This window comes from Canis lupus, chromosome 11 (assembly GCF_011100685.1).
Source record: "Canis lupus familiaris isolate Mischka breed German Shepherd chromosome 11, alternate assembly UU_Cfam_GSD_1.0, whole genome shotgun sequence".
Classification (NCBI taxonomy): domain Eukaryota; kingdom Metazoa; phylum Chordata; class Mammalia; order Carnivora; family Canidae; genus Canis; species Canis lupus.
In genome coordinates, this window is record NC_049232.1 from 40,100,305 (window position 1) to 40,127,455 (window position 27,151).

Here is a 27,151-nt window from a genome sequence, read left to right on the forward strand (position 1 = left end):
AGACAGAATAAACATGCACAAACTCAAAAGCAGCACTGACAGACCCTGCACCTCCCCTTCTATCTGACCTCTCAAATATATAAGCAAAATTGAAAAAAAGGCTTATTGGAAGCAGGGAAGGTAAAAGGATGGAGATGGACCTGAGGACAGGATGATATCATTCTTTTTTGTTGTTGTTGTTGTTGGTTTTTTTTGTTTTTTTTTTTTGATATCATTCTTAATATGCAGTAGGACTCTTCCAAGATCACATGGAAGTCTTTTTGCAAGCTTTCTTTCATCTCCTCTGAAAACTCTGAACAATACTTTCCATAAATCATGATTGTAATGGTTGTTCATTCTTCAAGACAGAGTTCAATAAACTCCAGGGAAGAATAAAATGATAAAAACCCAAAAGAAATACAATGTACATTCTGGAGAAATAGCCCAGACTCTTTAATTTTTATCCACAGATCATTTCAGTAGCAAGAGAAATGAGAAATATATAAGGCTCAGAGAACACGGCAAAACTTTGGTTTGTAAAAAAAACAAAACAAACAAAAACAACCACACACAAACAAGATAAATGAAAAGAGATGACAAAGCAATAATTTTTTAATTAAAAAATTAATAACATACAGAAAATAACCTCAAATACTACCCCATGTACCTTTCACTGTGATTAAACAGATGTTAATGCTTTCACTGTGTTTACCTTTTCTTTGAAGGATACAATTTTATAAATATAAGCTGCTCACTCACTCTCTCCTCCCCAGTAACCAATGCTACTTAGTTCTTATGCTGTCATTTCAATTCACACTCTTGTGCTACTTATGTGTATTTCTAGAACATTATTTATTCTCAGCTTCAGTGGCTTATAAAAACATATATAAATGGTATCATAACCATATACATATACTTCTGTAACTTTTAAGTTGTCATCATTCTTATTTTTGAGACTTATCCATGTTGCTATATTAACTGCTAGATAGCATTCCATGTATTACTAACCCACCATTTATTGATCCACATTTCTACATAGGACCAATTAAGTGCATCCTACTTTTTCATATTACAAACACTAAAATATAGATGTCTCATTGTGTACCTATAAAAATAGCAGCCATTATTAAATATAAAATCTTAAAGAAAATCTAAAACTGGAAAATTGAAGTAAAACTAACATGGATGCTAAACAGGAAATCTATTTAATGGTGTTCAGCTCAAGTGTCTATTTCATAATGGCCCCAAAGGAATTACTGCTTTCCATCTCATGTGCCTCTTTCTTCCTTTAAATAAACTACAATTCCTCACAAAATGAGTCAATAAGATTAGCCATAAGAATGACTAACTAAAGTGCCAAGAAGACTGAACCTGAACCTGTGTGTGCACGCACATGTGTGAGGTATGTAGGGAGATTCTGGTTATTTCTCTGAATAAGGATTTAGATTAGGCAATTTAGAAAATATATTTTTTTGTTGTTGTTGAACAGACAGCCTTTCAAAATGACCAGAAAAGGTAAAAATAAAGGAAAGAAGATGCTTCATTATAACAGCATTATTTCCAAACAGAAGCCAATGCAGTTAAGTTGACTTAAGGAGATGGGAATAGAATGGTATAGCCATTATGATCCTCCCACAAGAGATCATTTCTAGCCCCTAATTTCTTTGAAACAACACCTTTTCTGGCTTAAAAGTCTAGACTCTTCCTACGGGCAGCCCAATGCCTAGATGAAATAAAACACAGGATGTGTGTGACAAGAGGGAAGAAAAGCACCACGTGATCTTTATTAATTAAACTTGTAGAATATTGAAAACAAGGATGGGTGGAGAGATAGGCTCTCTGTTCCTTCCCATAAACACAACCACTTTAATTGAAAATCAATACATTAAAAAATGGGCAAAAGATTTAAAGAGTCATTTCTCCAAAGAAAATAAACAGATGGACAATAAGCATATGAAAAGATATTCAAAATCATAAGTCATCAGGCAAATGCATATCAAAACCATTTCACATGTACCACGATAACTATAATTTTAAAAATGGAAAATGACAAATGTTTTCCAGGACGTGGAGAAACTGGATCCTTCCCACCAGTACTGGTAGGAATGTGTAATAGTACAGTCATTTTGGAAAACAGCTGGCAGTTCTTCAAAAAGTTAAATACAGAGTTACATATGACCCAACCACTCCACCTAGGTATATACCCAGGAGATTTGAAAACCTGTGTCCACACAAAAATTTGTATATGAATATTCACAACAGCATTATTCACAGTTGCCAGAGGTGGGGAAAAAGGTCAAATGGCCAGCAAATTATGAATTAATAAACAAAATGTGGTGTATTTATACAATAGGATGTTATTCAGTTATTTAAAAAAAATAGTAAATACTGATACATCCTATAATATAAATAAATCTTAAAGGCATACAACATGAAAGAAGCCAGGCACAAAAGACCACATATTGTATGATTCAATTTATATGAAATCACCAGATTAGGAAATTACAATGAGAAAAGTAGATTAATCATTGCTGGGGGCTGGGGGAGGAAGGAATGAGTGACTGCTAATAGGTAAAGAGTTTCCTTATGGAGTGATGAAAATCCTCAGAAAGTCATAGAATTAGATAGTGGTGATGTCTGCACAATTTACTAAAACCCGATGAGGTGTACACTTTTTAAAAAATGAATTTTATGATATGTAAATTATATCTCAATTTTTTAAATTAAAAAAAGAAACTTAAAGCTAGTTTTAGAGAAATCCAATTTGAAATGAGAAAAAAAATCAATACGTCAATGTAAAGTTTTATCACATGAACAGACATAATGCATCTCAACAAATTCTAATTTGATAAAAAAACATGTGAACATTTCAGTGGTATTATTGAGAAAGGTAATCAGTAGCATTTACTAAGGGCTTACTTATACATGAAGCATTATTCTAAATATTTTACATAGACATATGGCATATAATCCTCCTAGCCCTCTTATGAGGTAAATACTCTTATCCTATCCCCATTTTACAAATAATAAAAGTGAACCCCACATAGGTTGAGCAATTTGTCCAATATCATATAGTCTGTGTGTTTTGCTACATATATACTTTTAAATCCAGTAGAATCCATAATATGTCAAGTTGATATAATTGTATATGTATGCTGTGCGTGTGTGGTAGCTAAAGATAAATGAGAGATTATTCTCTGCAAGTGTCTAAAATTCTAAAAATATGAAAATGAGAAAAGGAGTATTTCACTGAAAGAATCTAATTTCTCTTTTCTGTTTTACAAACATATATTTTTTCAAATGGTAGTCATTCTTCTCTTAAAAAGTTCAGTGAATTTCATGTAATCTGGCTTCAGATAATTGAAATTATCTTTTTTAGCCACTTCCTCTATAATTAAGGGTAACAGCAGCCAAAATTCCTAGAAGACAAATTTAACTTTTATTTAAAATCATCTAGTGATAGAAGTGTTTATGAATCAAAATTATTTTAAACATCATTTGTTTAACGAAGGATCTTTCACTGAAAGATTAATGGGTAAAGATTACATACCTTGTTTTTAAAATAAACCTCAATTGGCAAAATGAAACCAGCATACCCAGATTCTTCTACTTTGTAAGGTGGATCTTTGCACACTGCAACATTAAAAAAGAGAAAATAGGTGAGAAGAGAATAAAATACAAAAAGACATTCTTCTTTCTTTTGAAAAAAAAAAAATGCCATTCTACTATCTAGATCATGCTCAATTTTCACAGCCTATCTGCATCTGCCCCATCTGCATCTCTGAACTATCCTTTACTTCTCCAGAATCTACAATAATTTTCCTAGGTAAAGCAAATCTGTAAGATATTTGCTCAAATCTTGATGGGGGAGCATCTCAGCAGTTAATCACGATCACTAATAACTTGACTGCAGTTGTTCTCACCCTGCCCTAAAGCTTTAGGGAAATTGATGATAGCTCCTTATGCCCCAAAGCTTGAAACCTTCCTAACAAAAGTATTATTTATGTCAGGTTTTTTATGTAAATCACCTCACCCCTTAAATCCCTTACTTTTTGGAGATATCCTGATTTCTATGCCAAAAAGTGGCTGGACACCCTCCTTCCTTAGAAAACCCCAAGTCCTGGGCAGCCCGGGTGGCTCAGCGGTTTGGCACCACCTTCAGCCTAGGGCCTGATCCTGGGGACCCAGGATCGAGTCCCATATCGGGCTCCCTGCATGGAGCCTGCTTCTCCCTCTACGTGTGTGTGTGTGTGTGTGTGTGTGTGTGTGTGTGTGTGTGTGTGTGTGTCTCGAATAAATAAATTTAAAAAAATCTTAAAAAAAATAAAATAAAATCCCAAGTCCAGAGTCTCCCAGTGTCATTAGTGCCCACAACGTCACTATCCCAAATTTCCCGCCCAAAAAAAGAATTAGGCCAGACTATATAGGCAAGTTCTTGGGAAATGAGAGACATCCTAAAGAAACTAAATATAATTTCATATCACTAGAATATCAATTAAATTGAAATCAGTCACAAGCCAACTCAAATTATTCTACTTAAGACTGCATTCGATAGTGTCACAAAGAAGTAAAAATGTACATGCTGAACATTAAGGTGACACATGTGGCAGCTCCAGTCCTCTGCAGCAGCACTCCAGCACACTTTTTCAGCCTTCCTCTTGTGTCATCCATCAATCCTCCTATGCTACATTCAAGTGCACCAACTTCCCCCAAATATGACCAGCATTTCCCAACTGTGTCTCGTCCTCCTGTCATTCTCTGCATCACACTTTGATATGACTGTTAGTATCTTCTCCTAGCTCAAATTCAAATTTCATCACAAATTTTGTGGCCTTTCCAGACCACAAAGTACCATCATCTCTTCTCCTTTTAACCCTCCCAAAGCATTAACTGTCTGAATCACTGGTTTGACACTCAACAGAGTTCCCCATTACCATATATTCAGGAATCTCATCTGTAATTTCCTTCCAATCTTCAAGGACGGAAACATTTACCTCAGGAACAGAGTGAATATCAAGTGTCAGTGGCTCTGGCACATGTGGGTGCTAATCCGGGCTCCACCTTGGACTAACCAGGCTACCGCTGGTTATTGAAAGTTACTTCAATTCTCTGAATGTTGGGTTTTCTTTCCAACAGTGTAAGGATTAAAGAGGGTGATGGATATAAAAGACACAGCACAGATCCTGGCACACACACATTCTCAAAAAGGACTGAAGTGAGGCAGGATATCTAATCTGTGAAATATCCAATTCTCATGTAAATTTTTTGGATGAAACCAGAAGGCAATAAGTAGAGCCCTGGATTTAGATAATATAAGACTCAGGTCCATGGCCCCTGGACTAAGAATCTTCCAGACAGCTTCTATTTCCGTTCCCTTTAAAAAGGAACACTACTGGGGTACCTGGGGGGCTCAGTCAGTTAAGCATCAGACTCTTAGTTTCAGCTCAGGTCATAATTTCAGGGCTGTGAGACAGAGCCCCCATGTCCAGCTCTGCACTGGGCATGGAGCCTGCTTAAGATACTCTCTCTCCCTCTGCCCCTCCCACCTCATTCTCACTCTTTCAAAGAGAGAGAGAGAGAGAACACAAACCATCCACCCAATGATAAGCATGGCCATCAAGATGCAAGAAGACTGGGGACCCCTGGGTGGCTCAGCAGTTTGGCGCCTGCCTTCGACCCAGGGGGTGGTCCTGGAGTCCCAGGATTGAGTCCTACATCAGGCTCCCTCCATGAAGTCTGCTTCTCACTCCGTGTCTCTGTCTCTGTCTCTGTCTCTGTCTCTCTCTCTCTCTCTCTCTCCCCCTCTGTCTCTCATGAATAAATAAATAAAATCTTAAGAAAAAAAAAGATGCAAGACTATGTAGGTCTAGAAATTTAAGCGTAAGGCATTTTTCTTCTATACAATGATGATGATGTACACGAAAGTTGGTTAGACAACTATGGCTATAAAGACATATATTGAAGATAAGATCTTAACACTTGGACATCACTTTTAACCCATCTCAGGAATCCTTCCCTAAACAGACATCAGAAATAAATCAGGAATGAAGAATCTCACCTGATCTTACAAGTGTCTCTAATAAAAAAATGAAAAAGCAAAACAGAGTAGCTTCAGTCATGTATCCACTAACCACCTGCCAACCTGTCATGAATATTCAAATATCCTGGACCCTTGGGAGGGGGTACACCACCAAAAGCATTGAGCAATGCCCACCCCACCCCAAACTGAAGGCTCATATTACACCCATGACATTTCCAGACTGCAAAGCCTCTCTGCCACACTGCAGTTTCAGTGTCCAGGCCGTTTGGGATTAATCATGCCAATGTCATTTGAAGGAAGTTTATTCTGTGCACTGCTGTACATGCCAAGCAAGTTAAAGCTGCTCCTCCGTACACCCTTTTGTAGAATTCATTTTCTCTATTCTGCATGCAAATTGCTTCTATTATAGGAAACAGCTGTTAGTGAGCACATCTTCTAGTTGAAAGTTTGAGATTTTTTTCCCACCCTCTAAAGGAAATGATTTGTTACGTATTAATATTCCATAAAAGTCTGGTTTATTTTTTTAAAAGTCTGGTTTATATGAAACTATTTACCAATGCATACCCCAATTATTTTCAAATTCAATATTTTCATAAATAACAATAAACAATGTCTGTAGAAGCACCCTGAGTTCCTAATTAGAGGCAAACAACAGGAAATTTTATACACAGTAAACATGCCAGAAAATCAGTAGCAATACGAATATAAATCTATAGTCCTAATCTGAAGAATGCCAAATTAGGGGAAGTAGTTTTTTTTTTTTTTTTTGGAAGTAGTTATTTACTCAAGTATCTTATAACCTAAATCATTAACATGAGTTTCTAACCTAGTTCTTATAAAGAAACAGGAGTTCAAACTAAGAAACATCTTAGCCAGTAGGGATAGTACATTAGACATAAAGCAATTATTGTTAAACTAACAGGACCACCTTTGGGATCTCCTTGTGTCACTCAGCCAAACTTCTTCATTAAGAATCCCCGTTCCATCATCACTGACCACTGTGTCACTGACATAAGATCTAAGCATCCCAAACCCTTCAACTCATTCTTCCTTGCAATTGTTTGAGAATTAGATAATCTTAAGATCTATGTAATAAAACTTACAGAACTTATTAAAGGGACATTCATCTTTGGAAAGCCATCAAATTTTTTTAGGTGAGGGTAAAATGGGAGGATTAACATCCCTTCTTGAAACTATACAAATTAATTCAGTAGAAATCACTGGAAGCTCTTTATTCTTGTCAAAATCCAGCCCAGATGTTAGCTCTTTCAGAGTGTCTCCCTTGTTCCTCTTCCAAGCTTCTCTTGTTGCACTTATCAGGTTGGAGCATTTATCAGACTGTCAGATAACATTCACTCGCCTCTCAGACTCCTCCACTACATAGAGCACCTTGAGGTCAGCAACCCCATTATTACTCATATCTGTAACTCTGGGCACTAACACTGAGCCCGGTAAAGCAACAAATGTTTATTGAATTGAAATTTTTTAAGATACAGGCCATCCTTCACTGATTTCCATTGTTAGATAAGTTGCTTTCCAGGAGCAGCAATGAGTTGCTCCTAGTCACTCAAATTCCTCTCCAAACTCCCACTTCCTAAAGTCAACATGAACTTCTAAAAGATTGGTATAGGTGAGTGACAGAAAGTGTTGTCACAGAGGAGCCTTCTCTTAAAAACCAAATACTCAACATGGAACTGGTTCTAATTCTGATAGTACCAAACCTCAAGAAACTGAGTTAACAAATCGAGCCACAAGATTCCCAGGGTCATTTTGAAACTGACATTATAGAGCCATAAATAGCATGTCCCCTGCTGCTCTCCTTCCACACACTACTGCTCATGTATTCCAAGGCTCTAAGAGACATTTCCAAAGCATTCTCTTTCCAAGTAATCACATGCATCATGAAGGTCTACCAGCACACAACACTCATGCCTGAGAGGAACAGCCCAAAGTGTATGTAAATAATAAATAATGGGTTCTTTCTCCTAAAATAGCTTTTCAAAAGTAGGCACACTACCCATATATTTAGTACAACACTATCCATATACATTGACCATTAACCTATTTAAGTTGAGCAAAAAAATGCACACAAGGAAGAAAAAGGGGAAAATAGGTCATATTCTAGTTAATGCAGAGTAAGTCAAACCTTACTCATTACCCAAGATTTTTAATATTCTTCCCTTAGGAGAAAAGGCTTAAAAAAAAAAAAAATCTGTGTTTGGTACAGGGGAAATAAATACCTCTTAGATGAAAAAATAAATTTGTGCTTATATCATAAAGTTTATATACAGACAAAATAAACTTAATTAAAAGATTATATTTTTTAGCACTAAAAAAAAAAAAGAAAAGAAGAAGCTCTTACAGATTCATAAGACCGTCACTTAAGGCTTTAAAAAAATATCATTAAGCAATAGTTTTTTTCCCTAATCCTTAGGAAAACAGCTGGTAGATTTCTCTCCAGTCTGTCTGCTTAGACACTATGATTTATGCCCATCCGAATACTTCTGTTCAGGACATGGCTACTTGACCATTGATAATTATTGGTTTTACTTTATTTACTGTGCAGAGCCCTTCAGGAAGGAAACACACCAAACTCTATATATAGACTGGTTATTACCAATGCTTTGTGATAAATGTCCCTTCCAGTTTGAGCATTTTGGACTACTTCCACTCCTGCTGAGTCTGCCATCTTTAAAGCCCCCAAGAGCAGTGAAATAGGGTGCTGCTTGGCCTATGTCTCTGCCCTCCACTGTCCTGTGGGAGCGTTTACAAGTCCAGGGGCTAGGCTCTAGCAGTCTAAGCACCCCACTGCCATTGATCATGGCCAAGCATTTACACTTGAGACATCTTAAAAAGAGCAAATATCGACAGTTGGGGTTTTTGTTTTTATAAGCATACACACAAGATCACACACAAAAGATGCTGCCATTGCTTCTATTTAGCCCATTTCAAAATAGGTATTTCTAAACAACAAAAAAATATTTTCCTCCTTTCCTTGTTTCCCTGAAAAAGGACTAAAGGTAACATCAGGCAACTTTTGAGATCCACTGGTAAGATTTTTACCTTGTGGTGCTGGTGGTTGTTTTTTTTTTTTTTTTAAATTAATTTTTATCTTTTTTAAAGATTTTATTTATTTATTCATGAGAGACACACAGAGAGGCAGAGACACAGGCAGAGGGAGAAGGAGGCTCCATGCAGGGAGCCCCACATGGGACTTGATGCCAGGTCTCCAGGATCAGGCCCTGGACTGAAGGCAGCACTAAACCTCTGAGCCACCAGGACTGCCCTGGTGGTTGTTTTTAATTCAAACGCAATTCTAAAAACCTAATTGCTTCACATGCAATAAAGAACTGTGGCCACACAAGATAACTGTCCAATTAACTTTCACAAGAAACAAGCTAGGGATCCCTGGGTGGCGCAGCGGTTTGGCACCTGCCTTTCGGCCCAGGGCACCATCCTGGAGACCTGGGATCGAATCCCATGTCGGGCTCCCAGTGCATGGAGCCTGCTTCTCCCTCTGCCTATGTCTCTGCGCCCCCCCCCCCTTTGTGTGACTATCATAAATAAAAATAAAAAAATTAAAAAAAAACATAATATTAAAAAAAGAAGAAACAAGCTAGATACACTTAACTGGACAGACATGGAATACCTGTCCACCTCTTCAGGACTCACTAATCAAGGACCAACTCAAATCCCCCACCCGTTGTCAATACTGCAAAACAAAAATGGTAGTTTTCCTCTTCTGGGTTCATCCTTTTCTCATTGATCCTATTAGCTAGTCCTATTATATATGCTACTATCAAGCTCCATCCTCACCCCTATTTAATTCTAGGCTTCCCAAGAGCTATAGCTGTGCCTCCAACCACTTCTCGTCTCTGAACCCAGCCCATTAGTTATGAAATGGAGTTGAGTCAATGGAACATAACTTTATTATGAACTTCAAAGGAAGAGATGGAACAAGTTTGGCAGTTCAGAAGAAAGGCCTGGATGGGAAGCTAGGTATGAGCAAAGGCATTAGGAAAGTTCAATAGCATAATGGAACAGTTACTATAAGCAGAAACACAACTGGCACAAAAACAGACACATAGATCAATGGAACAGAATAGAGAACCCAGAAGTGTACCCTGAACTTTATGGTCAACTAATATTCGATAAAGGAGGAAAGACTATCCATTGGAAGAAAGGCAGTCTCTTCAATAAATGGTGCTGGGAAAATTGGACATCCACATGCAGAAGAATGAAACTAGACCACTCTCTTTCACCATACACAAAGATAAACTCAAAATGGATGAAAGATCTAAATGTGAGACAAGATTCCATCAAAATCCTAGAGGACAACACAGGCAACACCCTTTTTGAACTCAGCCACAGTAACTTCTTGCAAGATACATCCATGAAGGCAAAAGAAACAAAAGCAAAAATGAACTATTGGGACTTCATCAAGATAAGAAGCTTCTGCACAGCAAAGGATACAGTCAACAAAACTAAAAGACAACCTACAGAATGGGAGAAGATATTTGCAAATGACGTATCAGATAAAGGGCTAGTTTCCAAGATCTATAAAGAACTTATTAAACTCAACACCAAAGAAACAAACAATCCAATCATGCAATGGGCAAAAGACATGAACAGAAATCTCACAGAGGAAGACATAGACATGGCCAACATGCACATGAGGAAATGCTCCGCATCACTTGCCATCAGGGAAATACAAATCAAAACCACAATGAGATACCACCTCACACCAGTGAGAATGGGGAACATTAACAAGGCAGGAAACCACAAATGTTGGAGAGGATGCGGAGAAAAGGGAACCCTCTTACACTGTTGGTGGGAATGTGAACTGGTGCAGCCACTCTAGAAAACTGTGTGGAGGTTCCTCAAAGAGTTAAAAATAGACCTGCCCTACGACCCAGCAATTGCACTGTTGGGGATTTACCCCAAAGATTCAGATGCAATGAAACGCCGGGACACCTGCACCCCGATGTTTCTAGCAGCAATGGCCACAATAGCCAAACTGTGGAAGGAGCCTCGGTGTCCATCGAAAGATGAATGGATAAAGAAGATGTGGTTTATGTATACAATGGAATATTACTCAGCCATTAGAAATGACAAATACCCACCATTTGCTTCAACGTGGATGGAACTGGAGGGTATTATGCTGAGTGAAGTAAGTCAATCGGAGAAGGACAAACATTTTATGTTCTCATTCATTTGGGGAATATAAATAATAGTGAAAGGGAATATAAGGGAAGGGAGAAGAAGTGTGTGGGGAAATATCAGAAAGGGAGACAGAACATAAAGACTCCTAACTGGGAAACGAACTAGGGGTGGTAGAAGGGGGAGGAGGGCAGGGGGTGGGGGTGAATGTGTGATGGGCACTGAGGGGGGCACTTGACGGGATGAGCACTGGGTGTTATTCTGTATGTTGGCAAATTGAACACCAATAAAAAATAAATTTATTATAAAAAAATAAGCAGAAACACAGAAAATGATGAAAAAACAGACAATATGGATAATGTTTATACTTAGAACCTCATACCATATACACTCAGAAAGCTCAGGTGGGCAAAAAATCAATCACATATATAAAAGAGGGATCACTAACTTTGAAATGTCACAGAAAACCCCCAGATTTGGAAAAAGAGTTCAAGACTCCAAATTGGTCATGTTGAAAAAATCTTAATGGTGAACATAAAAATGACTTCATTTGTTAGTAACATGGAATCTTTACTTATAGATTTAGACTATTTCTAGCCTCTCTCTCCAAAGGGAAAAAGGGGAGGATTGTTTTTTTTTTAATGTATGCACATTTTTAGCCTTCAGAGCAGTTACATCATCACAGTTAGCAAAGCTCACCTAGCAGAAGTTAAGTCAATACATTACACCTTCAGAGAATATAACTGTGATATTAAAACAAGAATAACTTCATAATCATTTCTTCAAGGAAGGTATAACAAATGACCCAACAAATACAAAAGTTGCCCTGAACTAGACAATATTAAGAATTGTAGGAAATACTAAATATAAATACTGAATTTTACATCTTTCACTAAAATTGACAATACTTCTGCCAACCTGCTTCATAATAACTAAGTATATGGCACTGCATCAAAAACTGGCCTAGTGGAAATATATTTCCAGGCTAATTTGACAGGAAATAGCAAAAGTATATCTTCAGGCAAACTGAAACCTGAGACAGACCTAATTCCTTCATTGAGAATTGTTCAAATAGAAAAATCTTAAGATTTCTTTCTCATAGGTGATCACCATTTTTAAAGTTAAGCCTTAGGGCCACCTGGGTGGTAGAGCTAGTTAAACATCTAACTCTTAATTTCAGCTCAGGTCATGATCTCAGCCATGAGAATGAGCCCCATGTCGGGCTCCATGCTCAGCATGAAATCTGCTAGAGATTCTCTCCCTCTCCTCTCTCCTCACCACACGTGCGTGCAGATGTGCTCATTCGAGTACACTTTCTCTCTCTCTCAAATAAATAAATCTTTTAAAGTTTAAAGTTAAACCTTAGACAAAATATTTTTCAGAATACCGTATTTCAGAAGGTCCATCTAGAAAAGCAACATTAGTATGTGGAAAATTATCTTCTTGAAAAGTAACTAAGAACCTCTCAATACCTGGCCAAAGCATCTTCATTTCAGTGTGTAATGCTACATCAAAAAGCTGGCCATCACACTTTCTCAAGGACTTTTTATTACTTAACCAAATATCTAAAGAGCTATTGAAAAATCACTTTTCCTAAAATAATCACCTCATGACTTCTGGATGTTGCAGAAGTAAACAACTCTTGCTTGGGTCAGCCTCTGGCATCAAAGTTTTACCCCATGTTCTACATTTGACCCAGCTGTCACTAAACTTGGTGCTTTTTATTTAAAGGGGGAAAAATGCACATGGGTGGCTCAGTTGATTAGACATCTGACTTTTGGCTTCTGCTCAGGTTGTGATCTCAGGATCCTGAGATCAAGCCCCATGTAGGGCTCTGCACTCAGCAAGGAGTCCACTTGAGATTCTCCCTCTCCCTCTGCCCTCCCCACACTGCCCCCTACTCCACACTCACTCATGCGTTCTCTCTCTCTCAAAAAATAAATCTTTTTTAAAAATAAAAAGCCATCCCTGGGTGGCTCAGCGGTTCAGCGCTGCCTTTGGCCCAGGGCGTGATCCTGGGGTCCCGGGATCGAGTCCCACATCAGGCTCTGAGTATGGAGCCTGCTTTTCCCTCTGCCTGTGTCTCTACCTCTCTCTCTATGTCTATCATAAATAAATAAATAAATAAATAAATAAATAAATAAATAAATAAATAAATAAAATCTTTTTTTTTAATTAAAATTAAAAAAATAAAAGGGGGGAAAATACATTTAATGTCTTCGGTTATAAAATTATCCCATTTTCTGATTTATAGTAATTCATTTTTTCTCAATACTATTAGCCTAATTAATTCAAGCTAACAGGAACTATATAATCATAGGACTACAAAGTTAAGGTGGAATTCCTGCTCTCAAGCAGATGACACTTTAGCCAGATACACTGCCATCTAAGTACAGATTCTATGCTAGAGACAAGACAGAGTAATGAACACAACTGACATGACCTCTGCACATATAAAACTTACATCCACTGATGAGAGACAGGTTGGGCAAGGAGCAAAGAGAGAACACACACACACACACACACACACACACACACACAAGAAAATACTGAGAAAGTCTTGAGTAACAAGAGCTATAGTAGTGGAAATAAAACAGGCAAATGCGAGGAGAATGGAGAGCTCCTTTTTATTTTAGATTAGTATTCCCTTCTCTAAGGAGGTGACATTTAAGTTGAGGCTTGAAAGAAGAAAAGGAGCATGTGTTGGATAGGCAGGACACAAATGCTATTTATGGTGCTTACAGAGGAAGATAAGAAAACCCAAGGAAAATTTGTCCTTCTGTTAGCCTCCAGGGCTGCTTAGCCCCTTACCTGGATTTTCTCTCTGAGGTGAAGAGGCTTCCTCCTTCCTGAACATCGCCTACTTGGATTTCTCTTCTATCCTGAAACCATCACTTAACACCCACATGGGTTTGGCTACTGTGATTTCACAGCATGATTTCCTAAATCTTAAAATCTCCTAATGCTACAAACTGGCAAGAGAACAACATATGTACTTACAGAATCTTCATTATGATTCTTCTTTGGGAAGGTTTTATAGGTAGGTATCATTCTTGGGAATTGCATGGCCTAATCTTAAATGATATATATATTTTTTTAAGTCTGTTCTTGAAATCTCAAGAGTTCTTACATGCAGTACAGAAGGAAGCATCTAGGGATGTGTGGGTGATTCAGTGTTTGAGCATCTGCCTTCAGATCAGTGTGTGATCCCAGAATCCCCAGATCGAGTCCCGCATCAGGCTCCCCAGAGGGAGTCTGCTTCCCCCTCTGCCTATGTCTCTGCCTCTCATGAATAAATAAATAAAATTTAATTTAATTTAAAAAAGGAAATGTCTAGACTAAGGAATGCCGACCATAAAAAGTAGTGGATTTTAAATGCAATTTGAGAAACAGAAAGGTCATAAAAGAAAACCTGTCTACTCAAGGGGAGGAAACCTGTGTTATAAGGAAAACAATCACACAAGTCAGGAGAGAAAGGAAGAATACAAGGGTGATGCCATTCAAAATAATTTACAATTTTCTCAAACACATATATACTCATTTAAAAGGGATGTTTTTCAACTGAAATAAAAATGTTCTTTCAATAAGTGCACAGTCTATATATAAGAGCCACTTTGAAATATGTTGTGCCCATCTTTTCTTATACAGCATACAATACCATTTTCAATACTTGGTAATTAATGTTTGCTTTATCCCTTTCTGTAGGAAAAACAAATGCTTCTGGGGAAGGAATCAAAACTATTTTAACTTCAGATCTTGTAGATTCTACTTTGTATTTCTCCTTAGCATTTGGCACAGATATAGCCTATCCTAAGTATCTTAATTGATTTAAGCTCCATTAGATATTACAAATGAAGACAGAATGAGGGTGAAGCTCATATGATGGCAATGGTTTCAACCTTGTGCGTACAGAAATGTGGTTCCTGTCTGGCCTGACAATATTTCAATCTCCTCAAATAAAACAGGGAAATTTTCGATTACTACGCTTCTAAGGCAAAAGTTTTTGAACTATGTTCCAGGAAACCCTATAGCCTTGAGTATATATTGCTTCCACAAAAGCACTGTTTGCCCTAAACAATGAAAATTTAAACAGCCTAAAGGCCAATTCTGCATTTTAGATACAGTATTAGGGTCCCTTTGGATTATGTGAGGAAAAAAAAAGTAAATCACTGCTAAGTAAAATCTGACGCTACTGCTCAAAAGTACATTATAAAAATTAACCTAAATCATTAAAGTAAATCTAGTATCAGAGTGTAAGTTTTTTCTTAACCCTGCTAAACATGGTAGTGATCTACTATTTTCTGCCTACCCTGTCTATAAAAATGAGCTGTACTGACATCTCAGTTTGATTTGTAGCTCTAACATGTCTTTGGGCTAAACAGAAAGAGATAAGAACAGGAGAAAAACAGCTCCTACTATTCTTTGTAGGTCAAAATTTGTAAAATATCTTCTGATTAACCAATGCAGTGCTAAATGCATGGTATCTTTCATGGTCTCTGAAATCCAGGAATTATTCAGTAGGAGGAAAAAGTACAAATTTAAATGAAATCAGAACCAACACAAAAACTATTAATAGCCAGTATTCTGGATAAGAATCCACAAACTGAAAAGCTTACGGGACAAACCAGGGAGCAGCAGAGAAAGTCAGTCATTGGTTTAATTTTGGCTTGTTTAAAAGAAAGCAAGTATGATTGTGCCCCCCAAAACAGGAAGAAAAGAACATTGTGGGCACCTGGGTGGTTGACTTGGTTAAGCATCTGCCTTCAGCTCAGGTACTGATCCCAGGGATCTGAGATTGAGCCCCACAACAGGCTCCCTGCTCAGGAGGGAGCCTACTTCTCTCTCTCCCTCTCCCTCTGCCTCTGCCCCATCCCCCTGCTTCTGCTCTCTCTCTCTCTCAAATAAATAAAATCTTTTTTAAAAAGGGAGGAAGAAAGAAAGAAAAGGAATGGAAGAAAAGAAAAGAGAAAAGAAAACATTGTAATGAGTATGAATGATTCTAGGAAAAGCTTATGAGGAAAAGATTAAAGTACAAGCTGATGTGCATGAGAAATACTCCACTAGATGGATAACTGAATTAGGTAACTCTTCATGGTTCCTTTCAATCTTGAGATACCAGATAATCACATTTTCTAAAAGGAAGATTAAAAAAAAAAAAAAAAACCCACAACAGGATATTGGTAAAGAATTTGGGAGCCAATGATTAGCAGCTTTAATCTCATTTGGGAATAATAGAGAATCACTTACTCTCGAGTACAGAAACAAAGGTATCCAAATAACACACAAGGCACACTGACCATTGCTTCAAATAAACCAAGGAGAATGAGAAGTAAAGAAAATTGGGACAGACTATGAAGCAAGAGGAGGAAAAGAAGGCTAAAGGTTAAAATTGCCACCATACCCCAAACATAAGCGTGCAAGTGCTCAAGTAAGTTAACCACTGAAGCTTATTGTATGAATCATAAAAGTGTTTACTAACTTAAACCAAGGACCTGCTGAAATCTTTAGTTTCACAACAGGCAGCATTTTGTGGCAGAGGAAATTTTATGTAGCGTGGAGGCAGAGCTTAGTGGTCAAGAGCCAGAGCTTTTAAGAAGAATCCCTTGGTTCAGAGATCCCACCTTGGAAACTCAAATCATACATTCTGTTCTCTCAGTTATAAAAATAGAGCTAATGCTATTACTTACATCACAGAGTTCCTTAGGCTTTAAGAGATCATCCATGCTAAAGACATAAATGAGATAATCCCTATCAAGCTTCAGACAATTTCTGGAAACTAGAAATCATCCATTTATCTGACAGCAATCAAATACAAACTGTAAGTATTAAAGAACTTATTTTGAACTGTTGCAAAAATCTGCCACTCCCCCACTCCCCCCAAAAAACACAAATACACATATTTACAATCAGTTTAATTGAACATTCTTAGATTTGGTTTTACTGTTGCAATTACAGATTCTCAACAGGGATAAATGAAAAAAGAAAATAGTCTTCTTTTTGGAATTCCTTCAGCTCAATCCACCACTAAAAGTACTAGCAGTTGGTCTACACTGTCCATTCACTTCAAACTCATAAAGCTCTAGTTAGGACATAGTGAAAAGGCAGTAAACAAAGCTTCCAAGGTTGTGTATTACATACAAAACAGCAACACAAAAATACTGCAATTAAAGCAAACAAGTAGAAAATACAAAAGTAATCTGAATTTGCGTCCTGTGGTGTAGTAAAAGAAAAATTAGCAAGGACTCAAGAGATATGATTCTGGTTCCATTTCTACCACAAACTCACCATATGACCTTTAGAGAGTCCCTCTGACCACTCACTCCAGATCTGCTTGGTCACAGAAGGAAACTTTCCACTTCAGAGGTGGCTTCTACATCTAAAATTCTAATATTCTGATGACAAGTCCTATGTGCTACTTCTTACTGAACTTGAGGGCAAATGCACTGTCCTTTTTCAATATCATTGTTTAGGCATAAAACACCTATCAGTTAAACACCTCATCTGCTATAACACAATCAGGAAATTGGAACAAAACAAAAGAACAGTAAAACCAAAACAGAATCAGAATCACACAAATGTTTAAAAAGTGTTTCCTGGTAAAGACTTTTTCTTAAAGAAGAATTTTATTTTTATTAGACCAATAAATAAGTGAATATTTAATTTCCTTAACAGAGGCTGTCCCATACAAAAAAAAAAAAATCTACAAATTAGATTTTCATCTTCTTGTTTCCATTTCAATTATGAAGTCAGATTAAAAATCCACTGAAGAAGACCCTGTTTTACATGTATAAATCAAACTAGAAATTTGATTCCTCAGGAACTTGATATAATTTAGTTATAGCAGCGTATCAACTCAAGTATTAAGGAATCAAAGATCAGAATATTCTGGCAGCATTTATGAGAAACACCATGCTCTTAGAAAGCTAAAGTGAAAAATTAAATCAACTGTTTGCGCATTAGGAATAGCACATTATGTAAAAAGCCCTTGAGTGTTATGATTTTACTATATATTGCACTTCTAACACTCTTGTTCTTAATCACACTGAAACATATTACATTGCTTTTTAAATGGAATGCACCCTGCCACAATGCACTCAATCTTAATAGTATTCCAGAACAGCATGCCCATATGAAAGATAGGTTGATGAATAGGTTTATGCCCTATTCAAGGAGATGAAACAGCTCAATAGAAAGATTAAATCAGGCTCCTGCCAGTGGTTGAATCTTAAAGTCAAAGAGAAGAACACAACTCAAACCAAATGTTACAGGCAAAGGTCAAACAAGAGAATAATTAAGACCCTAACTTGAAGAGCTAGCTAATGTTCACTCATTCAGTGTAAATCAGAAGAAAAATTCCTCCTCTTAAAGTGTGATCATAGTAACTTTCACTAAGTTCCAAAAGATAAATTATAAAACTGAATGAAGGTGAGCTAAGTCCCAAAACAACCTTTACAGGGAACTGCTCCTCTTAATGGAACTAATGAAACTTGCATGCAAAATTACACATTAGAATCACTAATATCACACTTTAAAAATTAATCCTAGATTTATTAAATATCAAATATTAATAGAAGTGAATTTTGTTAAGAGCCTTTCAGTTCATTTTTGTGTGGAATTCTATTACAGCCTAATTCATTTATATAAAAACAGATGAAATTTACAAGAGTGAACTAGCAATTTATGATTCCAGAGTACTCTTTTTGTTTATTGACTTGAATGTCCAGCCACCAGTCCCAACCCATCCTAACAGGGGATCTAATTAAGAGGACGAATGTATCTCTCTCTGTAAGTGCACTATTTATACGATGGAAATACTAACTCAGTTATAAGAAAATTTGGGTGAAGTATAAAAATAGTGTTAAAACAATAGGAAAAATAAAAGTTGCTTATCATGCTTAAGTATTATGGAAGCATTATAACCCCATCTGGAGAAAAACTTGGCTTATTTAAATTGATCATAAGACAACATATATCTGTGTTTTATAAAGGTCATTTTCCTCATGTGTTGTCATATCCTATGTGGACAATAACGTCTAATTAGGATAACACCTAAATGAATTAAGTAAATCGTGTGAATTAATACACTCATACTTGTATCATGGCCTGTGGAGCATATACAATCAACAGAAAAAGACTATCACGAAGGCAAATAAGCTTTATTAATTCCTTTTCCTTGTTATTCTGTTTAATGAAGAAATGCTGAGAGGGTAATTCTAAGTCCATCTGACCATAATCTGGAGTCAGAGAGGGTGGAAACCAAACAATAGAACTTGAAATACCACAAGAAGAAGTTTTTAATGTTTTATAATAATGACTCATTTATAAATAAATAGAATTGCTCTCATAAAAAAAAAAGAATTGCTCTCATATATACTCCAACTTCTCCAAATAAATACATACCATACACTGCAAATAAGTCATTTTCTTTCCTACTTATGACAGAGCAGTAAGATATTTAGAAGACAGCACATTTCAAATAATTTCTTCCTTTGAGATAATAATAAAGGTATGATTTATTTAACACCTTTCACCAAGTCTCTGAAAGATCGCTGATGTCACATAAATCCATAACATAAGGAAATAAGTAGCCCAAGAGTCCTGCCAGCCTCCCCTTTTTACAGATGGAATATGACAACTTAAGCAATTTACCCAGAGGTCAGGGAGCTAATTCCTGGCATTCAATCAATAGATATTTATTAATGGCTTCTATGCCCTGCACTCTGTGATGGATGCTTGGATGAAAAGTTATTTTCTTCTTTGTGTTTATTTGTGTCTTCTCATTTTCCCACAAAAACCAAAAATTCTTACTATAATAAAAAAAATGTTTAAAACAATCATGTGAAGCTAACTGAAGAGAAATTCAGAGAAGAGCAAAGTTTCTAGAATGTGAAATATTTAAAAGTCAAGGAAAACTGAGATCCAAGTTTCCCACTTATATATACCTTCCACTATACATCCGTCCCTATTGGGGAAAAAAAATCCAATATGTTAATAGTTGAATTCTGTAGAGAAACCAGATTTAGAGCTAGCAAATCTGCATTCTCTGCCTGGCTCTGACATTTCCTAGCTGGAGTAACTAACTTTAGCCATGTTACATAACTTCTTTCTACCCCAGATTCTTCATTCCCTAAAATAACAAAAAGCATCACTGTGCACATCCAGTGTAGTATTTTAGGTATGTTACAAGAAAATCATTTTGTAAATGCTAAATTCCTACCAAACATTAGTCTTAACACATGACTATTTTGCCAACAGTTATACATACTTCCACTAAATGGGAGTCAAAGAAAAGATGCCATTTAGCCAAAATTTCTGACTAACCAAAAGGTAGGTGTTAGACATTAAAATCATAGTTCCTGCCCTTAAGAATACCTCCCACGATTTTATGGGTACAGGTCTCTTCTGGGATGTGGATATAATGTCCCATCACCATAAAGCAAGGAAAATGAAGACCTCAAAAAAAAAAAAAAAAGAGTAGGATAACATGATTCTGCTACATTATTGAGATAAATGATCTAAATTTGTAAGTTTCCTTGACAAATATGGTTTACTAGGACTTTATATTTTAGTTTAATGCCTCTGTCCTCTCTCCATGGCTTTAATCCCAGCTTCATTTAGATAATGTGTTATTGCTACCAAAATATATGTTTCTAGAAATTTGTTTTGATATTTAAAACCCCAATATTATTTAACTATTAGGATTTTCATTTGCCTTAAAATTATTGAGGTACAAAAACCATATTAATAAGCTAATAAGCAAATTTTTCAAGTCACATGGATTTTTCCTGGGTAGGTAAATCTTCTGTGATTCTAAGCATCACTACCTATTTCTAACAAGTATGTTGCTAGCCATTCATTGACTCCCTTCATAAGCATTGCATTTATTACACACCAGGACTAAAAATTCAAGCATGAATAAAATAAGGACTTATCCTGGGACACCTGAGTGGCTTAGCAGTTGAGCGTCTGCCTTTGATTCCAGGTCCAGGGATCGAGTCCCGCATCAGGCTCCCTGTGAGGAGCTTGCTTCTTCCTCTATGTCTCTGCCTCTTTCTCTGTGTCTCTCATGAATAAATAAAATAAAATATAAAATAATAAAATAGAATAGAATAATAAAATAAAATAAAATAAAATAAAATAAAATAAAATAAAATAAAATAAAATAAATAAGCACTTATCCTCCAAAAATTGTAGTTAGGTATTTTTGGTCCAGACACTTAACCCTCCCCACCCATCCTCAGGTTGTAACATGAAATTAAAGTGCCACATCTAGTAGCAATAGTTCAATATTCTGGATGGAACAAACACCTATGTTTTAAACTAACCATAGAGAAATTACATGCATGTTTTTTATATAGCAGTTCTTGTTAAAAGAAAAAACTTTTCATAAGCTTTAATACAAACACTAAGTAAACCCAATTTAGAAATATATTAAGTTCTAGGGCTCCCGGGTGGCTCAGTCAGTGAAAGTTGGCCTTCTGCTCCATGATCCCAGGGTCCTGAGTTTGAGCTCCACATGGGGCTCCCTGCTCAACAGGAAGTCTGCTTCTCCCTCTCCCTCTTCTGCTTCCCCTGCTTGTGTGCATGAACGTCCTCTCTCTTGCTCTCTCAAATAAATAAATAAATAAATAAATAAATAAATAAATAAATAAATAAATAAATAAATAAGTCTCTTAAAGACAAAGAATAGATTAAGTTCTGAACATAACATTCCTTAATATTAGTTCAGCAACTTAATGACGATTTGATCTTCTCCTAGTCAACCAAAAGTCAGACACCCTCACTAATAAATTTCAAATGCAACTCTTTCTATACTCTGTGGTGTTACCAATGCTAAAAAAAGGAAGAGGAAGAAAGGAAAAAAGGAGGAAAAAAAAGCTAAGACTCCATTAGTTTAATTACACTAAAGCAGTGGTCTCTGTATCCCAAATGTGAGCCTCATTTGGGAAATTTGAAAGAAATGCCAATTCTCTGTCCCTACCCTGGACCTCTTGAATTAGAAACTCTGGAGTAAATAGGCCCAAAGATCAGTTATTCCAAATCTTTCAGGCAATTCTGATGCCTGCTCAAGTGTGAGAACTGCTGCCTTAGAGATTCTCTCATGCACTCACCATCGTCCAAGCAGAGAGGCTCTCTGTTTCTTTGAATCAGTTTTTTTCATTGCTTCAGTTACACAGGGGCTGTTTCTTTCTCCATCAACTGGGTAAGTTACTTCCTTCTTTCCATAAATTACATTTTCTAAAACATCACTATTTTTTAAAGGACTGAGTACAATTTTCCCATAAGAAAATTTTTTCTAATACTATTTTAGTAATACAAAAATTGTTTTACCACTCAATTTCACCAACTGTATTTGAAAAAAAAAAAAAAAACAGAAAGAACAAACAAAATGCTCAGGAGAAGCTTATTATTCTTAACGTGATAATAACACAAAAGGTATGTCTGTTTACTGCTTAAGCAGACCCAGCCCGGAAAACATAGACATGGTCATAGAAGGAACTTTCTAAATAAACATCAGAGGCTAAACAACAGTTGGCTTTTCACTGGCTGGCAAGGAATAGGACTCAGTCCAAAATTCAAGCCTAATCTACCAGATAATATGCTAACTTTTCCCAGAAGAAACGTCAAGAACAGAGTAATCCCATAATGTCACTGCTATGAAAAACCATAATCCTAACCAAAAAAAAAAGCAAAAGCCAAAAAAAAAACCAACTGTGTTAATAAACTCAAAGAGCAAAGTAGCTGCAGGCTGTTTAACTGTAATGGACTCAAAGCCTGGCCCATGTACAACAATGAAGTACAATACATAAATAATTATTGTGCAACTTGCAAATTACTACCGTACTTTCTAGTCATTGCATAAGTAGACTTTATTGTGCCACACTCTTGACGTCTATTCCTAGAAGGCTAGAGATGATGCCCAATAGAAGTGTCAAATGTCTAGAGACATGGAATCAAGTTGGTTCCTTTAACTGATGATAAAATAACCAGCCCCTTGACATAAAGGGACTCTGACCTTGCTGCAGCTGCTTCTGATTTGCAAGTGTTGGCTGGGAGTATCTTTTTCTGTCTCTTGGCTCCTAAACTTGCAATATATCATTTCTGAGGACCTTGACATTATTTCTATAACTCTTTAATTATTGGACTCATTTGAAACAAAAGATTCTTCGGTAACTTAAACTTAAGACCACACAGAAACTTTTATAATAACCTACTTAAATAAATGAGTTAAGTAAACTGGAGGAGGGGGTTTGAAGGAGTGGTAAAGAGCTTGCATCTGTTATAATGTAAAAGCAAGCTAAATTTAGAAGACTAGAACACCTTAACTATTAGCTTTGGGTAGATAATGTCCAAATGCAGCTGTGAGTACTTTCATTTTCAATGACTAGCTGATCCACATGTAATATTTATTATAGTAAGCCAATTATTTTTCAAGTCATTGCTTATAAATGGACCTGTCAGTCTGGATCCTATACATAAATGTCCTCACTCATATGCTACAAGCCTCAGTCTACCCCCATAAACTTCTGCCTTCATTTAGCAAAGACAATGAGCACCACATCTTAGCCTCAATGCCATCCTGATTTGATTTCATACTACATAACAGCCTCCTCTCTGATCTGGTTGTTAGCTCAAGAAGAGAGTGCCCTACAAGCACGTTGACCAAAAAGTAGAAAAAAGCAGACCAAATAAGTGTCCCAAGACTCTAATTTATTGAGAGCAATTTTCTCCCACAGCTTGTAAACAGATTCTTCAGGCAACAATCATGAAAAGCACTTTAAATAAACACACTCATTTGCAAGAAAATGTTCTAAATACTGCTATTCTAAAACCTATCTGAACTCGTTGAATATTTTTAAATGGTTGGTGTGTGCAAAGAATAGTGTTCTAGCCAATGGAGGACTTCATTGTCATAAGTGAATATCCAAAGACTTGTGGTTGACCTAGAATAACTTGATTCTATGAATTCACCAAAGGACTATGAGCCTATTATACAGGCCACTCATCAAGCCAAAGCTTTGAGGCAACTTGACATTATAAAGCAATGGCAAGAGAAAGGGAACAGAAAGAATGAAAAATCCATTGCCTTAAGAGTTGATTCATGCATTTTAAAGGTCGGTGTGATTTATACCACCTTAAGGCTCAAGGTGAAGTTATTTGTGCTGATGGAAAGGCAGTATAGAAAGCAAAAATTCAAACACAGCAGAAATGCCAACCATTTGATTGGTAATGGCTATGCTTTCTACAGTAAGTTTTTATAATGTGAAAGAGGGCATATTCATATTCATCAGTAATGTACCTTTAAAAAGGCAAATCACATACTACTAAGTCTTTACAAATTTTTACATACTACTGAGTCTTTACAAAATTTTTTTACAAATTTTTAAGATTCATAACAAATTTCCCCTCCTAGAAGCCATCCTGCATTTTATTAACTTGAGGGTATAATTTCAAATTCTGAACTGCTGCATTAAAAATGAGGCACAGGGCAGCCCAGGTGGCTCAGCGGTTTAGTGCCGCCATCAGCTCAGGGCATGATCCTGGAGACCCAGGATCAAGTCCCACATCGGGCTCCCTGCATGAGCCTGCTTCTCCCTCTGCCTGTGTCTCTGCCTCTCTCTCTCTTCCCTCTCTGTGTTTCTCATGAATGAATAAATAAAATCTTTAAAAAAAATTTTTTTTTAAATGAGGCACAAATCTCCTTTAAGTAATATGCAAGAATGTATTAGCGTATATTAAATAGTTTCATACGACTTGCTACTATTGGGCTGCTGTATTAAAATTAGTGATGTATATTAAAGAAAATCCAACAGGATCAGAATTTACAGTTGATTAAATATGGTACTTGGCTCATTTGTTTAAAAAAAAAAAAATGAACCAAGCTCCTTAGGTCAGGAATGCAAGCACCCATTTTCACAGTAGTTTTATGGAAAAATCACACTTGACTTTCATTACTTTGATATATATTACCTACCTTTTCCAGGAATTTGGTATACCATAAATATGAGGGCTACCAATCCACCAAAGTTGAGGCTCCTCCAAAATACAGGTATCTTATTTTGATGGGTTGAAGGTAGCATACCAGTAAAACTACCAGTCAGGGTGTTACTCAGCAACAAAACTGTCCTACTGGAGCAAAATACACATTTTACTAATGTATATTTTCCTAAATATCAAGTGAGAGAATGCTACCTAAAAATGTTTCCAAATGTGCAAAACCAGTTAGGAAATGACTATCCCAACATTAATGGTTCTATCTGAAGAAAATATTTCTGGATAAAATGCCTTACAATAAATAAGGTCAACAAAACAGCAGGGAAAACCAGTATACACTCTTTTTGGTTTTGTGTCATCTTCTCTACAAGTACAAGGAAGGCAAGTTAGTGGGTCGTTTTCTAAACAAGTTAGAGAGACCCAAATCAGAGAAATATTTTAAAGCAGAGTCCTAAGACAGCAACTTTACTCTGATGAATGTAACTGAGAGCCAAATATGTCATGTGGCAAAGCTTCTTCACAGACGTCAGCATACTTCACCCACACGTTTCTTCTTTATATTATGCAAATAAGTTATAGAAGAAGTCACCTGTAAAAGAATACCCAGGAAACCCCAATGAATTTATACCTTAAAAATAAAAAAGTGGGGCATCTGGGTGGCTCAGTAGTTGAGCATCTGGTTTTGGCTCAAGTCATGATCCCAGGGTCCTGGGATGGGGTCTCTCATCAGGCTCCTCACAGGGAGCCTGCTTCTCCCTCTGCCTATGTCTCTGCCTCTCTCTGTGTGTCTCTCAAAAATAAATAAAATCTTAAAAAAAAATAAGTAATGGCACCTTAATTCAAAAGTCATGGAGGAACAGATGTTAGAATAAATGACAATATATAGCTATAAACTAAAAATTCAACAAAAAGTTCACAGAATTATACTGGAAGCTCTCTTAATCATATCATTCTTGGTTGAAATTCCTTAGAAATGCCAATGAAACCCAATCTTCTAAGTATTTAAAATGAAAAATATTTTACATTCTAAGACAATATCTTATCTTGAAGCCCCTCTCTGTCTAAAAATATGTGGTCTTCATCCTAAAGACTGATATTTCCTTAATTTCTCAACATTAAACATAAATTGTTAAAAATGAAGTGGATAAAAATGATCAGTTAGCTACAGTATCATGATTTAAATTCATATCAATGACTGTGGAGTATGTTAAGGTATGTATCCTTTAAACAGAAGTCTTTACTATCTGTGAATAAAAAGGTCAGGCTTCAGAACCTACGGTCTTTTGTTTTCTCCATCATGTTATAAACATGCTATAAATAGTTTGACAGACAGTTTCACCTTTAATTGAACCAACTCTGACTACAACAGGGATATGGACTTTTGTCTCCTCCCTTCCCTGGGGCCCAGTGGGATAGATGCCGGAGGGATTCCATGCAAGTTTTAGATGTCCTGGACTTAGAACCTATTTGTTTTGGAACCATAGGTCCTTTCTTATTCAATTCTTCTATTTGCCAGCAAAAAACTGGAACAAAAATAAAAAAGTCTAATGTGTTGACTTCAAGGTTGGTTCCATCAGTCATGATAGGAATTTTCAAGGCCTTTTTTTTTTCTTTTTAATTAGGCAATAAACTCGACAAGGCGCTTACACTTTGTTGGGTTTTATTTTTTTTAAGTGGTGTTTTAAAACGTGAAACCCAGGTTCTGGTTTACAAAGGCACTGGGCTTCAGATCCTGATGTAGTCTCTCATCTCCAGTTAAAAATCTTTGAAAGTAGGGGCACCTGGGTGGCTCAGTAGTTTTGTGTCTGCCTTTGGTTCAGGTCCTGGTCCCAGGGTCCTGGGATGGAGTCCTGCATCAGGCTCCCCACAGGGAGCCTGTTTCTCCCTCTGCCTATGTCTCTGCCTCTCTCTGCGTATCTCTCATGAATAGACAAATAAAATATTTTTTAAAAATCTTTGAAAGTAGACCTCCCTGAC

General features: G+C 36.6%; 1 protein-coding gene across 3 annotated transcripts in view; it reads right to left on the reverse strand.

Annotated features, from left to right (window-relative positions):
* MLLT3 (MLLT3 super elongation complex subunit) overlaps positions 1-27,151 on the reverse strand; it is a 279,534-nt gene that overhangs the window by 118,832 nt on the left and 133,551 nt on the right. For all 3 annotated transcript variants that reach the window (XM_038552508.1, XM_038552509.1, XM_038552510.1), the window contains exon 3: positions 3,530-3,612. In XM_038552508.1, the coding sequence (XP_038408436.1) occupies positions 3,530-3,612 (83 nt within the window). The remainder of the gene's footprint in view (positions 1-3,529; positions 3,613-27,151) is intronic.